The sequence below is a fragment of the Lagopus leucura genome, unplaced genomic scaffold (genome assembly GCF_019238085.1).
Source record: "Lagopus leucura isolate 7727_CA_CO unplaced genomic scaffold, USGS_WTPT01 Super-Scaffold_100008, whole genome shotgun sequence".
NCBI lineage: Eukaryota > Metazoa > Chordata > Aves > Galliformes > Phasianidae > Lagopus > Lagopus leucura.
The window spans coordinates 14064675-14080793 of NW_024962265.1; the positions used below are offsets into that span (position 1 = coordinate 14064675).

Consider the following 16119-nt stretch of genomic DNA (forward strand, 5'->3'; position numbering starts at 1 on the left):
GGTAATACCCAGTTCTCCTCCTCTCAAGACAAATTATCACGACTGAATGTGTGAGATGGGTGTCCCAAAGCTCCAGCTGTGCTGTCAGCCTGCACTAGCAACAAAGCTGTGCTACCCAAGAGGTTCTGCAGGATAGAGGTAGGAAGAGAACATGGCAAAATGCCTGCACGTATTGGCTACCATACAAACTATATGGGCTTTAGGCTGTGTTTTGTCTGGGAGGCTCGTGGGAGATCTGTTCTGAGCTGCAGCTGGAACAGCTGACCCATACAGCTACGTACTGTTACAAGATGCCAGTGTTCATAAACTTGAGAAATGGTGTTCAGACAAACACACACCTGATCTCACTGGTGAATTATTATTTATTTGTTAGTTAGTTAGTTTGTTTGTTTGTTTGCAGCTCCCCCTACTTTCAGAGCTGGCTTAGCAGTTTAAGGGACCCAAATGAAAAACACGTGGATAATACTCACCAGACATAAGTTAATCTGAATTTATCTCTTCAAGGGAAAGTGAATACTTAGTTACCTGGTAATGCTAGTGAATAAAAATAGAAGTGCTCATAAAATGTAACATCCTAAAAAGTTGAACATACTTTTCCCTGGATTTAAAAGTAAGTTTCATTTTCGTAAGTAGAGAAAAATCTGATGTGTGCGTAATGGTATCCAAATGATACTAACCCTGCTCCATCCTGTGAGGGTTTGAACTCACTCCAGAGTTGTACTCTTCCCGCTGTGCTTTTGCAAACTTTCAAAAACAAGCATTAACAATGAGTGAGCTGGATCAGTGCCCCGGGTTAATTAAGTGAAGAACATTCAGTTTCTGTATTACACGAAGGAGTAACACCTTGAGTTCACTGCAAACTGTGTTAAGGAATACAAAACCCTGAGCAGTACAGCTGTGGGCAAAACATCTACAGAAGATTTTATGTATATACTGGCAGAAAACTTCATTACAATACTGAAATATCCTCCATACAGTCTTTGGACACTGCGTCAGAATCATAACGTGGGGTAAGGAGTACCTTGTAAGATGTATTTCAGGCATCAGCTTGGATGTGAATCAGACTATTATGGACCTAAAAGACTAAAAGACTGTTATCTGAACCATTTAACTAGAAATTGTTCTTTCTGGACTTTCCATATAAAGCAACAAAGACAAGGAGATTCCACAAACATAAATTCAGATAAAGTAATTTCAATTTCTAACTGTTCTGGATACTTCTTTTCTACTCTAAACGAATGATGTAAACACTCTGGTAGTAGGTAATGCAAAAATGTTTATAAAAAGTTACCTCTTCTAATTCAAAAAGCTGGTTCTGTTTCCAGACCGATTCTTTCGCAGGTTCATCTCTATGGGATGCAAACAGAGTTCTCTGGTAAGTGACTTCTCCCTTGCTTTTGTTTGCTTTCTAAATTACTTCTGACTTTTTTTTTTTTTTTTTGCCAGTGATCAGGAAATGTTTTCCCCTACTGAAATACTGGAATTTATTTCTGAACGTGAGATTTAGCAACAAGAATCTCTAAGTTTTGGTTTGTTTGTTTGTGTGTTCGTAGAATGTAGCATGAGGTGACTGTGGATATGTGACAAAAGCACCTCAGTGCAAAACGTGGGGCACTCACATATGCCACATGTGCCACATTTGGTGCAGGGAAGACACTGATGTTCTGTGTGGGCAATGGAAGTGGACAGGGTGTTTTAGAGGTCAGATCAGAGCGACAACTCACCTGCAGGGACTCAGATCTGTTCTATCACAGAATCTTCCTATGTAGTTATTCCAAGCAGGTGTACAATGGTACAACAAATAGCTTACATGCACATAAGTTTATTCACATTAGTCATGATTATTTTCACTGGGATAACTTGGATCTTCATTAACACTGTTTAGAATTTTTGCCACCTTGTCCTCTTAGACAGGATTTCTCCAGTTCAGGAAGGTCTCTGCAGCTATCACTAATTAATAGATTGACAATTTTTATTGCACTCACCTTTTATTTCTTGAATGGTTCTGCATGTTCTCCTTTAAATTAATCTGCTGATCACGATAATAACCATATGTTTCTAAAATCAAAAAGTAAACCTCAATTTAAAAGTGCAAAAGCATAAATATGGCTTGAAAATAACTCCTTCTATCAACTTGTAAAAGTAACTTCACTAACTGGATTTAAAATTGCATTGCTGCAATGCAAAGATTGATAACACGTTTTGGGTCAGGGCAAACACACATCTGTTTATTAAAAAAAAGTAGCATGAGACGACTGAAAGGAGAATGAAACACAGAATGTCCATCCTGAACTTGCTGACACTCACCACTTTTTTCAGATGTTGAAGGTTTCTCTTTGCTCCCAGGCGACATTAAGTACAGCTGTCCATCATGACAGCCCTGAAGGTGGCTTTTATGAAGGCTGTTTCTCTTGTAGTTTGCAAATGGTGCGCTGTTGTTTTCACGTAAAACCTGTTCTGGAGCTGTGAGAAGCCCTTTACGGTGTCTGTCTACGGAATTTTTTCTTGCATGAATTGCAGGATGAGCCTCTCCACTATTGTATGTGCAGTTTCTGTTGGTCATTTGATTTCTATCACCGGGATCAATGAGAAAAACGGGAGCAGTGTTTTGGTTAACAAAAGGATGACAATGCTTTGTGGAAGCTTTATTATAGATTGGTTGGCTCTCATCTCCAAACACGGCCAGAAAAGGACAATCAGTTTCATCTTGAGGAACTCTCAGGTCTGCAGTTTCTTTCATGACACCAAACAATAGTTCTTTTATTCCTTCTGTGCTTTCTGATTCTTCACTGGCCATTATCACTGGGTCTTTCCTGGCAGAATTCATATAGTCTAGCCTTTGGAGGAGGGGAGAAAAAAAATATAACTTGCTTTGTATACAAATAAGCAAAATCCTAACTGCTAACTTTACAGATTATCAAATTGATACAAAATTTCAAAGACTTCACTGCTCAACACACTTGCTTCTGCTCTGAATGCATGTTACTGCCACAGAATGAGTGTCCTGTGTTTTATTTACACGTGTAGTAAGGCTGATTTAAGCAGGGCTCTTTCACTGCATCTCCAAACGCACAGAGACACTCAGCATGTCATCACATTCAGTAGGGAACTGTGATTTATAAAACCAACCACAGTATGTCACTGCTGCTCCACTCAAATGACCAAACACTGTGGATTAAGAGTAAAAAGAAGAGGATGACAGCTTGACAGCTTCTTTGATCTGTCAAAAGGTATCGAACAGTCCGCTCCCGTGCTGAAAGCCCGCAGTAAGACCCATGCATTGTTTCACTCCTGGTCTCTTTAGCAGTGACTTCTTGTGTAGCATTGCTCAGTAACCCTATTTAAGCACAGAACTTTTCTGATCTAGTGTTAGAAGACCATTTAGACATTTTGTTTTGCTCATACTTTCCTCCCCTTCTTCTCATAGCAGTGTTTTTGAAGATGCTATCATGCTTATCATTAGCATGAAAGCTGTCCTGCACTCACTTGAATCTTACTCTAGCTTTTTTTTACCACTTCTTTCTAAGCTTGATCTCTTGAGTGACCTTTCTGAAGATCTGAGCAGAGAGTTAAGAGTTTTCTGGGACACAGAGAATACAAAACATGCCTTTTATTTTAAAATAAATAAATTAATTAAAAGAGCAGTGCTATCAATGGAACTTGAAAATGGAAAAGTACCAGAGTAAAAACTTAGTGAAGAAAAATTCTGTAATGTCTTGACCAGAAAACGCTTGGAATTGGAAAAAGATCCTAGAGAACTTAAGGGAGAAAGTGGTGCCCTCTACTTATGTAAAACCCATGCCTTAGTTTTAAAAGAATAATCACACTGGAGTTTGTTTTGGGAGAAACCTGGATGCAGTCAAGTGAGGAAGGTAAAAACATTTTGTGGTGCAAAACAGAGGCGCCTTCTCCATTCTTGCTGAACATTTTGTAATGCTATGTAAAAGGTAATTGAAGATGAGGAAATGGACAGGTATGACACAGAGGGAAAAATAGAGGATATCTACATTTTTAGTCAACATTTAATGACCATGAAGGGTCACAGGTCGGTGCACAGTTCTTACATCATTACGTTTTCATTAAATGATTGTATAAGTTCATGCTTCTCGTATACATCAAAAGAAACTCCCTCTCTAGGAGAGCTGACAGGTATTGAGATAAAAGAATTAATGAGTGTAATGGATGACAACAAAACATGGACAAAACACAAAAATGGATCAGACGAATTGTTGGAAAAGGAGATGGAATGTTGTCAGTGAGTCGTGAATGGGCAGAGGCTGTGGGAGGTGTCATAAGCAGAGAGCAAGCCTGAGAGTCTGTGGAGAAATTAGAAGGGAGATGTAGGCAATGTAAGGTTACATGGGGCTTTAACATCGAGATATTCATCAGGAAGTTACCAAGATATATGGCAAGGTGAATGCTATCCTGATTTTGGGCTCTGCTGGAGAAACTGTGAAATCCATGAGGAGAGAGAATGTTCAGGTGGCTAAGAGTGGAAGCTCATATGTCCATCTTGTATCACATCATCAGTAGCTAATCAGTGCCTTGGTGCCCCAGGTAAACAAGCTGCTGGACCCAGGAACTGCCAAGTAATATATGACCTTTTTTGGCTCTACCTCATCTACATCTAGAGATTGATGCAACCTTGAGCAGACTTACAGAATAAAAAGAAAAATGGAAAATAAGACCCCTAGATAGGTGGTAAGAACTCCTGGAAACAAACAGAACAAATTTGTCTGGCCTTAAATCCTCCGTGACTGAAAAAACTCGTGATCAGCACATGCAAGAGAAATCAATTCAAAGCTTCTGTCCATTCTCTTGTTGTCTGTCCATACCTTTCTGTTCTTATAAAAGTGTTTTTAATCAATTATAAAATAATGATGATTTTTAAAAAGCTACAGCAGAATTGCACATGAAATAGGAGAGTAAATACTTTTTCCCTGGAATCCTCAATGTAAGTAATGTAAGTGAAGTGCTGAGGCATCGGGGTCATCACTTGTTACAAAGAGCAGAACTAATGAGAGTGCCAGCAGCTGCCCTTCTCTTAGCCAATCCCCTTGCTAAATCCATGCTTCTGGATGAATTACAAAATACCATCCTGTTTACAACACCACAAAAGTAGACCATGGTTCCAAAAGCCTACCAAAATCGCATTTTACTGTCTTTCAGCAAATTTTAATAGCTTTGCTTGTTCAGTCTCTCTATTTGATATCAATTCCTATTCATGAGCACTAGAAATCAGTGAAAAATCACGTGGAAATAAATTTCAGATGATTTTAGTATTCCTCTAACTTAATGGTCACTATTTCTCTAATGTAAAATCAGGAAGGCAGCCTACCTGTGCGATGGCGTAAGTAGATCCTGAGGCTCTGTGTCAGACTTCCTGAAAATACACTGGCCTGAGTGATTTGAAATCCATGGGTCTTGCTCAGAAATAGTTCTTGACTGAGAAAATGGTCCAAGTTATAAAACTCTGAATCTATAGTTGCAGTGTTTTAAAATTCAAAACTGGGTTTGCAAACAATATACATATTTTCTATCTTAGTTTCTTTTACTTATTTTCCCTCAATTTTATCTTTCCAGTAAAGGCCAAGACATTACCGCCCAAGCGAGTTCTGTACAATTCATACTTCTTTGTATTTGCATGTCACTGCTAACATGCAAAACACCTTTTTAAGTATCCCACGCCCCCATCATTTCAGCAAGCTGGATAGACTGTAGCAAGCTGATGCTTCACTGCAGAAGACAAAACCGTAGAATGCTATTGTATGGAAAGGCTCTGAGAGGAAACTAACCCACCCTCCTGCTCAAGGCAAGGCCAGCTTCAGTCCAGATTGCTCAGATCTGTTCAGGACTGAGACGACCGATTTTGGTGCTCAGCTACTTTTGTGACAACTTTTTCTACGCAAGCAGAATTTCCAGTGTTTAAACTTGTGATTTTTACTACTTGTCATTACATGGGGAATCTCTGGCTCTGTGCTGCCTGGATTCTGGAAGACAGCAACGAGTTCCCCTCCTCATTCTCTTTAAACCTTCTCTTACCCATGCTATGCAAACCCTCTTCATTCAGTCTCCATGTTCATCAGGAGCTCCAATCCCCTTGACATTTTTGTGGCCCTCCATTAGTCTTCCTCCACTTTGTTGATCTCTCTTTTGGACTGGGGGGGACTCAAAGTGGGCACAGTATTTCAGATGTGTTCTAACACTTTTTGTTTGTTTGGTTGGTTGTTTTTTTGCGGGGAATAATCACTCGCCTTTGAGTGCTGGATAAACTCTCTCTAACACAGCCCTGTATTTAGCTGGCCTTTCCTGCAACATGGATGCACTGCTGACTCATGTACAACTTGTTATCCTCTGGCACCCTCAGGTCCTTCCCTGCAAAGCTGCTGCCTACTCAGTCAAATCCCCACCTGCACAGATACGTGGGGTAATTTCTTCTGAGGTGCAAGACGTGCATTTCTCTGTGTTGAACTTTATGAGGTTCCTGTCAGCCTTCAGATTCACAAGATGCCTCTGAATAGCAGCCCTGCTACTGTAATGACCACTCTGACAATTTTTGGTTTCATTTATGAACCTGTTGTGATGTTGTGGGTGCAATCTGTCTTGTTGTCCAAATCATGTATCTGATAAGATGTATCAGACTTGATACCAAACCCTGGGCATCCTACCATTATTGACCAGTTGCCAATTAGACTTTAGCCCATGGACTTTCAGCAAAATGGTACAGCTGATTTTTTTACCCAATTTGTCACCCACTCATCTGGTTCATACCACCCCACTTTGGCTACTAAGATACCACAATAAACCTTGTCAAAAGCCTTCCTAAGGTCATAGTAAATAATACCCACTGCTGTTCCTTATCCACAGGGCAAGTCGTTTCATCACAGAATTAAGGTCAGGCATAGCATAGCATGGCCATGGTAAACCTATGCTGACTTCTCTCAAACACTTTCTTGTTCTTCACAGAACTTTAAACAGCATCCAGGAGGTGAGGTTCCATAATCTTTTCAGGACAGAGATGAGGCTGATAAACTAGTACTTTCCTGGTTTTTGCATATACATAACATTTGTTTATTTCTTGTCACTGAGAAGCTGTCCTCACCACTGTAATCTTTGTGCAGATACCAACAGTACTGAAAGCTCAGTGAACAAAGGCTCAATTAAATCTATTCCAGACAGTAAAAGAAATACATATGTATTTATGGAATATTCATTGCCATCAGCCTAGAAGTTTTTCTTGTTAATCATTATCTTCACCATAATGCTAATTTTATGCCTCAAATAGAGAAAGTAATAAAATATTAATCAAACCTGTTTCATTAGCTTATCTTCATAAGTCTGCTCCCAAGGGTCACCCATTAGTTTTGTACTGAAATTTTCTTCTGAAAACTGTGCACAGTTAGAGGACCAAAAAATAGAAGGGGACAATGGACAGGTGCTAAAAGTTGTTGCTGTGTTGTCTTCACGTTCCGTACATTCAGCGTAAGTAAGTTCTGTTACTTGTGTCAACTAGATAAGAGATGGCAAAGAGATTTGATTTATCTAACATTGTTATCATCTAAGCATAGTTGAAAAGGATCCAACCTTTCTAAACTTTTTACATCTCTTTTCAGATATACCATGTTCAAGAAAAAATGTTCATATATTCTGATATGTTGGCCTTAGTCCCTTTCCCATAATCTGTCCTTTGTGACTAGTTCAGAGCACAGGTATTTCTAAATGTTTTGGAGAACGCCCAAAACAAGTGGAGCTTTTCATAATACTTGTAAGAAATAGCAGAAAAAAAAGTATGAAATATGATTGGCAATTAACACATCAATGTAGTCTTAAAGAATAAGCCTTTTCACATGTAAGTACTCATTAAATCTGATCATTATGAACAACCACTTAAAAAAAACATTGCTACATATTTTTAACTTGACATCACTGAGACCAATAAACTTACTTGATGTTGGTATTTTTCTTTTTCTAAGAGATGCTGCCTTCTGCTGTCCAGTACTTGCTCTTGTAACCTTGTAAAATGAATAAAAACAGCCTCTGAAATGTAAGATCTGTAAGATTGAAAACTTCCTAACCAGAGTATTAATTTCAAATTAATTTAACAGTATTTCTCCAGATGTTTAAAAAACCCTTGATTTGTATGCAATTTTGAGCAGCCAGTCTGTAAGTCAGTCACTTAAGCATGCCTGAAATTGGATGGCAAACAATGTAAGTAGAAAATGCTGTTTGAATAGTCTGCTCTGTGATAGGAACTCAGTGTACGAACAACATGACATGAATAAAGTAATACATCTGTATATTTAAAGCTCTGAACTTTGTGTACAGCTCTGAGTTTAGAGTATGTTTCCTTACTCTGATGATTAGAGTATCCCTGGAATGTCAGAAGCAGTCATGAAAACAGTGTCTTACCAATGGATATTTAGGCATACTTAATACCCCAGATAAATATTTGTTCAGTCTTTTCTAGGCAAGACACTCATGAGTACAGAAGTAAAAGGGATCCGCTGATCTAAAGATCAAGAGACCAACCAGTTTCAGATTAGTCTTTCTATGCTCCTGTGCTACTGTATTAGCATAGACCCCCTTCTCCCAGTTATCTTGTTGCCACCAAAGTACGTGCTTTCATCCATGTTAATAAATACACACAAGGTAGATCTGTATTGCAATGGTAACTCCTTTTAACTTCTTTAGAAATCAAATGAAAATAAATTGTGAAACACCTTTCACAGAACTTTATGATCGTTAATTACAGCCCGTTTTAAACAAGTACCTGTTCTTGATGTCATCTAAGTGTGCTGTAAATTGGTTTCGTAATGGTGACCTGGGAAGCTCTAGGTTGTTCCTTCTAAAAGGTGCCTTTACATTTTCAGTTATATCAACATGGACTGGCTTTTTCAGGTTGCCTGTGGTGAAAGTATTTGGAAGGTCAGCACTGGACGTAGAGACTAAGCTTTGAGCTCCCTAATTTTTTCATTACAGTACCAAAGAAGTTGTTTCGGGTTTCTCAAACTGCTTTATCCATTTAAAACTTCTGTTTTGTTTTCTTACCAGTAATGTAAGAGCTCTATTCTAATGGGCACCATAGCACAAAACTGTGGGGCAACTGCTGTCTGTGGACAGGCTGTGTTGCCCTAATCAGCCACCTTCAAATCTTTCTGAGCACAGGACAGCAACTGCGCCCCAGTCCTGTTGTAAAGATGTCACAGAAGATAAGAGTTAGAACTCAAGTTGTAGAGATTTTGAGTGGAGCTTAATGACAGATTATAACAAAGATACTGTGGGTAGAACAAACCTTCTATTCCAAATACCAAAAAAAAAAGAAAGAAAAAGAAGTTACTGTACTATAAGCGGAACACAAATGGTCCGATTTAATGGCAAAGGGAAAAAGAAGTGAAGGTAGGGTAAAATTAAAACATGGCATGAGGGAAATTCATAAGTGTGCAAGGCTATAAAGCTGAAATAGGTCACTTGATTTTTCTTATGTCCTCACTTTTTATTCAGTCATTACTGTCGTATTTAATCGCTATTTTCTATTTTTTAAATAAATGACTATTTAAGCATTAAGTTTCAACACAATGGAAAAAGAAATAACAGCAGTGATAATAAAAGATAAGTGATTCTGTTAGCAATGAGGTCAGAGTGCTGTTACCACAAACTCACCAGTGCTGTCTTTTTTGGTCGATATCTGGTTAACAACATACAGATTGAGGAGATCTAAGCTGACTGCTGAACTTTTAGGAGACGATACTCCCAGAAGCTTCATCTTTGATTTGAGTTTTTTCTTCTCAAAGAATTCCTGTTTTTTTAAAAGAGAGATTAAAAGAGAGAATAAGTTTCTGACAGAAGCTTTGTACCACTTCAGTGGAATATATAAATATTTTGATGCAGTTCTTATAAATAAAAACACGTTTAAATTTTTCCAAATTCACACAATCAGTCTATTATAACTTGATTTTTTTTTTTTATTATTTTGAAAAGTAATTCTAGTATAATTTGGTCATATTTAAGGAGAATCCATTGCAGCCTTCCAGAACTTAAATGGAGCTTGTGAACTATAGGGAGACTGACTTTTTACATGATCTGATAATGACAGAACAAGGGAAAATGGTTTTAAACTAGAATAGGGGAGATTTAGATTAGATATTACAAGGTATTTTTTCCTTTTGGAGTAGCAAAGCACTCATACAAGCTGCCCAGAGAAGCTGTGGATGCTCCATCCCTGAAGGTGTAAAGGCTGGGTTGGATGGGGCTCCGAGTCTTGATGGGGCCTTAATCTGGTGAGTGACAACCCTGCCCATGGCAGGGGGTTGGACCTGGATGGGCTTTAAGGTCTGTTCCAACCCCAATCATTCTCTGATTCTCTGATTCTGTGATATTCAAAATAGGTTATTTTTCTCTTGATGCCAAAAACTTAGTCCTTATATACTTGCATCTCAACTTCTGTATGTGATCATTAAAAGCATTTTTCAAAGTAAAAGACATCTCAAAATCCTGCAAGGAAAAGAAGTCTTTAAAAAAAATTAAACCCGTGCTTTTTAGGCAGCTTATAGTAACCAGCAGGCAAATAAATCAGCAAGATTATTAGTCATTGCCATCTAAATTGACACAAAGGGTGTCTTGTTCTTCAAACTTCTCTTGCTTGATGCAATAAATAGGGTCTTGTGACCAAAAAAAAAAAAAAAAAAAAAAAAAAAAAGAAAGACAGAGACAAAAGGGAAAGAAGAAAAACCTCTATGACTGGGACTTTGGAAATGCTTCATGTTGCAAGGAACAAGAAGAAATATGACTGTAATTCTAAATATATCAAGAAGAAAATTCTGTGTAACACTGGAATTCTATTTGTAGACATTAAGTAAAGAAAATCTCCATTTTGTAGGAGTATTAATAATCATCTCAAAAATCTTTAGTAGCAAGCCCCAAAAATGAATAAATTAATGTTACATCTTCACTTTAAACAGAAGAGGGATATTAAAAACTGAAGACCCTAAGACAAAAAAAGGACAGGCTTTTCTTCTGAACTTCTCCTTCTGTCATCCTGAATTACATGACAAGGGATTTTCTTGTAGATTACGTGTGATTAATATACCCAACATGTTTTTGGTAACTTTTTTCCATGTATTGTATTACAGTCTTTAACTTTCCAATCTGTTAGCATCTACTGAAAACAGCTGCTGCTTCAGCAATCAAAATGTAGTACCAGAAGCAATTCAGTAAAACTTGAATTGGGAGCATTCATTTGTTCATTCATGCCTTCTCCTCCTCCCTCCTCTTGCTGCTGGAATTCAGTGTAGTCAACCTAGAAAAAGACTTCTGTTCTAAAAGTTAAGTACAGTCAGGCAAACACATAAGTGTTACGCTACAGTTCTGTGCCTCACTCCTATTGCTTTGAAAGATTTTTCACAGTGAAACAACACAATCAATTGCATAACATAAAATCCATGGTGGCTAGAACCATTTACCTTTTGCTTTCTCCTTTCCTGCTTTAGTATGACTCTGCTCCTGAAAGATGCAAATAATTATTGTTTTAATTATAAAGGTACAACCTTGAGTCGTGGACTGAGCTTTACATAAATGTTACTGAGAATTTTGCAAGCAAATTCAGCTATAATGGGTCAAACCTTGAGGTAGCAAACTCAACATAACTCTGATGAAGTCACTTTGCCTGGTCCTGGTTTACTTAAGTAAGGCTATGTCCCATTCTATCTCAGGGATATAAAACATATTGAACATTCAGAAGGAAAAACTTGCAGGTATTTAACTTGCAATGAAACAATTCATCAAATCTTCACTTCTTTTAAAACACAGCAAGAAATCTCTGTCAATATTTATTCTAATTTTCAATTTCATGCTGCAACACAGTTACAAAACCACATTAACAAAGAAAGCAAAAGAGCACATCGCATCTTTCTGCCTTTCAGCACATTATGGCATATTGTGAACATTAGGAAAAAAAATAAGAGAGATTAAAGAGGTTGTCAGTACAACTTGTATTAAGCTGCTGTTGTTTGCGCTATATAGCAAACAGCCATACCTTAACTACTTGCTAAACATAGTTTTAAATCAATTGGTTGCAGGACACCATGCTTAAAATAGGAGTTCTGGGTCACTGTTGTGAACACATTGAATATGGGTGCAATGTTTGGGTCAAGTAAGAGTTGCATATTTATGTAATGGTTAAAAATATGGAATAGATCCTTGGAATTACCTTTTTTTTTTCTTTTTTTTAATACTATCTCCAAATTTATAGCACTCAGAATGGAATATCCTGAGTTGGAAAGGACCCACGCTCTTTCTGAACACATGCATATAAATTTACATATAATTACACAAATAAAGTACATAAATATAAATTATATGTGTATATATGATGTATACCACATAGTTCTGTGCTCTGCATGTGTTGCCAGAGCAGCCGTGACACCATAGAGATGTTTTGGCTATCACTGAGCAGTGCTGGCACCACATCAGAGCTGGCTCCAACCAGGTGGGTGAGAGATGGGTTGGGAACACAGCCACAGGATCTTACCCAAATCTACCAAAGGGTTATTCCATACCTTATGATGTCAATAAAACACAAGAGAAAGATTGTGGGGGTGTAGGCAGGGGTGTACATTTGTACAAAGGCAAATCTTCCAAAGCAACTGCTGCTCGTGCTGAGGCCTTACTTCCCAGCAAGTGGCTAGACATTGTCCATGGATAGGGAGTAGAGAATAGTTGTTTTTTTTTCCCTTTGCTTTCACATGCACTTTCCTTTTCTTTTAAAAGAAATGCTGTTATCTCAAGCCACAAGGTTTTCCTTTCACATTTTCTCCCTGTGGCAGCGTGACACAGGTAGGCACCTGACAAGCAGCCCAGGTCAACCCTCTGCAGCAGCTTTCAGAAACTCCATTTATCTGGAGAGCCTCACAGATACGTAAGGCTTTATTTTAGTTGGATTCTGCACATACTGTCAGGATGAGTATAAAACCGTGCTTACCAAAGCCACTTTCAAATGCTGACAAAAAGAGTAGGGGTTAAAATTCTGACTGGTAAGAGGTACAGGACCCAAAGAAACTGAATATTATGCTGGATTTTTTTTAATGTTATCAACCCATAGGTGATTTTTTAAAATATTTCAGTGAATCTTAGATATGCACAGTCTGTGAGGGGACACAGGGGTGCCACACGCCGTGGCCCTGCGGGTCTCTGAGGGGACGCCAGGCCACGCCGTGGCCCTGCGGGTCTCTGAGGGGACACGAGGCCTGAAACACAGAGCTGTGCTGCTTGGCATGGAGCCATTTCTGGTGGCCCTGAAGAGTTTCACTCACCGGCTGCCACCCACCCAGTTCATTTTCTGCTGCTGAGGAAGCAGGGAGGGCTGTCCCTGGCAGTGCTGGGGAGGAGGAGAGCTGGCGACAGCCACGAGGACGGGGAGCTGCCCCGGTGGGTGCGCAGCCCTGGGCAGGGCTCTCCTGTGGGGCCTGCTCCTAACCAGCAGCACCAGGGCTGCTGATCTCCATGCTCCCAATGCTAACAGAGAAGAGGGGTAGTGTGACACAGAGACAGAGAGCAGGAGAACAAGGAGAGCAAAGGGCTGATGTGCAGTAGGCAACCGTCTGGCTGATGCCACCCTTCTTCTGCCACTGCCAGTCCCTTAGAGTCTGCTGACACAATCCATTTCCCCTTTGCCAAGGAATCACAAGCCTTTTTGCTGTCCCGTGTGCATGAAATGCACAGCTGTTGGAGTGGGTTACAGAGCAGCTGACATTCAGCCTGTCAGGCTCAGCCTGTAGTGCCACTGCTGCAACTGGCACAGTTCGTAGGGCAAGAGATAAATGCTGCTCTTCCCCAGGCATGCTGGGGAATCAATGAGCATTTGTTGCTAGCAGGCACCCTCATTCTTGGAAATGTCTGACAAGATTTTGGAGATAAATAATGGCACACCCTCACAAAAGGGTGGGAGGTCCCAAGACTGAATGAGGAACAACACAGCTCCCCTCACTCTTGTGCCTGCAACTCGCTGCCACTTAGAAAACCACCAGTACAATTTTATATATAAATTTCCCATGGTGTTACTGCACTGAATAATCTTAACTTTTCAAGGTACCTGTTGGATAGCTGTTGGTACAACAGTGAGCAGAGTGCTCAGAGTAGATGTTAGAAGACTAATATTAAAAATTAGCCAAGCATTTTCTTTAATTTTTATGGTGTTTTTATAGAATCCATGGCTAGAAGATTGGAAAAGTGAAAATGCCTGCTTCTTTAAAATAACCAGTTAAATTGAACAAAGTTGTTGGACAGAATGTGTTATTGTTGCGATAGCTCAGATATTTCTGATCAATAAGCCTTGTTGTTTATTGTAGCACCATTAGATTATAAATATTTATACTTTACATGGAAGATTTTGAAGAGTTTGTGCACAACTCATCAGCAACTATGACAGATCACAATGAAAGACTAAACTCATTTGATCAGTTTCTATTACGTTTGTATTTCCACCCTGTGTAAATGTTTGACATGTTAATATTATGTCTAACAATGTCTTTTTTTCCCCTAACACAGTATTGGTATTACTCTTACACTTACACTTTCACATCATTATCTGGATCTAAAGGAAAAAACTACACTTTTATTTCTGCTTGATTTACTGAATCCAGTAGGTAACAGTACTTTGTAGAATCAAAGAAAAGTGATGTGGCAGATTCAAACAATTCCTTTTAATGTAAGAAATCTTTCCCTCCCTGAATTCATCTCTCCAGATAAAGCCAAAGCACCCTTTCAAATGGTCATAAAATTTAAAAATATTTCTTCTTCTGTAAGGCAAAGTAAACACTGAAATAAGATCGGAGACTCTAAACATTGCACCTTCACTGTCAATATTTGAAAACTCCAAATGAGTTGATTGTGTTTTGGAGTGATGCCAGACTTTTAAATAACTGCAGGACATTATTTATTTTTAAAAGTTCCTGATGGTGAGCTTCATGGAACTTAACTACTTCTCCAGGAAGTGAAATAAACAGAATAAGTAGATGCTCTCAGTGTGTCAGCAACTGGTACTAGGAAGAAAAAAACCCTGAAGATTTTCCGTATTTGTAACATTTTAAAAACTCTTCGGTGTAATTTGTTCAGAAAGTATTTATTTTGCAGGCTCTTCAGAACAGCTTTCCACCTGTTACTAAAATAAAGCGGCTGTGGTCTTACAGCACTGAGGTTTCCCCTCTGACATGCTTCTTTTTTATCAAATCAGCTCCACTTAAAAGTGATGTTGAAAAGCTGTCCAAAGTGGTATGATGGAAGTGATGGAAAACCAGGTTTCTCCAGGAGGGCTGGTATGGAAACATTGATCACACAGATTCTGACATGCAGCTTTGAGTAAATCCCCTTTGGTGGATGGATGACTCAAAACACGTTTGGCTCCTACACTGTGTCCCAACCCATAGAGGAAGAAGCTAACTAAAATGAAACTGCAAGAAATGAAAGTGTCTTTTGCTGTCTACAGCTTTACTGTATCCTGAAGATCTGAATACCCTTCATTCCTTAAGCAGGACAGTCTTTGCTCTGAGTGAACTGCTGATGCTTATGCAAAATCTGGAAAGAGTGAAAGAGAGGGAAAATGTCTTTGTAAACCATTTCTGAGAACTGGTTTCTTTATGAATCTTCCATTGTAACATTACTTCTCATAAAGTACCTTTGTCTAATGCAGATTATAACAAGGGAAGAGATCACTAAAAGTACACTAATGTGTAGTTAAAAAACAAAACAACAACAGCAAAAAAACAGCCCTGAAACTCTCACAGTTAAATCTGAATGTTTTAATATTTTACAACATTACTTTTTATTATTTTGGCGTATGTCCATTTCACATATTTCTAATTTTGATTTTTCTCCAAAATGTTTGATCTTGAAATTTAGTATTATGTAACTAAATCCATCTGTAGATATCTATATAAAACATGCAGAGTACCTAAAATGCTTTTGAGTCCTCTGTACAGGGTGGGAATTTCTGGTACTTTTAAATACCATATAGACTTACTTACATGCCTTAACATTGACCTAATTATTTAATACTATGAATGCATTACTGAAAATAAAATAAAATAAAATAAAATAAAATAAAATAAAATAAAATAAAATAAAATA

The 16119-nt window shown here is 38.5% G+C and overlaps 1 protein-coding gene across 1 annotated transcript in view; it reads right to left on the reverse strand.

Moving 5' to 3' along the window:
• Positions 1-1225: 1225 nt before the first annotated feature.
• CUNH12orf40 (chromosome unknown C12orf40 homolog) overlaps positions 1226-16119 on the reverse strand; it is a 19311-nt gene continuing 4417 nt past the window's right edge. Inside the window, exons 2-9 of the mRNA XM_042872735.1 lie at positions 9661-9796; positions 8771-8903; positions 7946-8012; positions 7312-7509; positions 5339-5445; positions 2308-2837; positions 1986-2058; positions 1226-1349 (exon numbers count right to left, since the gene is read on the reverse strand). Coding sequence (XP_042728669.1) covers positions 1226-1349; positions 1986-2058; positions 2308-2837; positions 5339-5445; positions 7312-7509; positions 7946-8012; positions 8771-8903; positions 9661-9796 — 1368 coding nt within the window. The remainder of the gene's footprint in view (positions 1350-1985; positions 2059-2307; positions 2838-5338; positions 5446-7311; positions 7510-7945; positions 8013-8770; positions 8904-9660; positions 9797-16119) is intronic.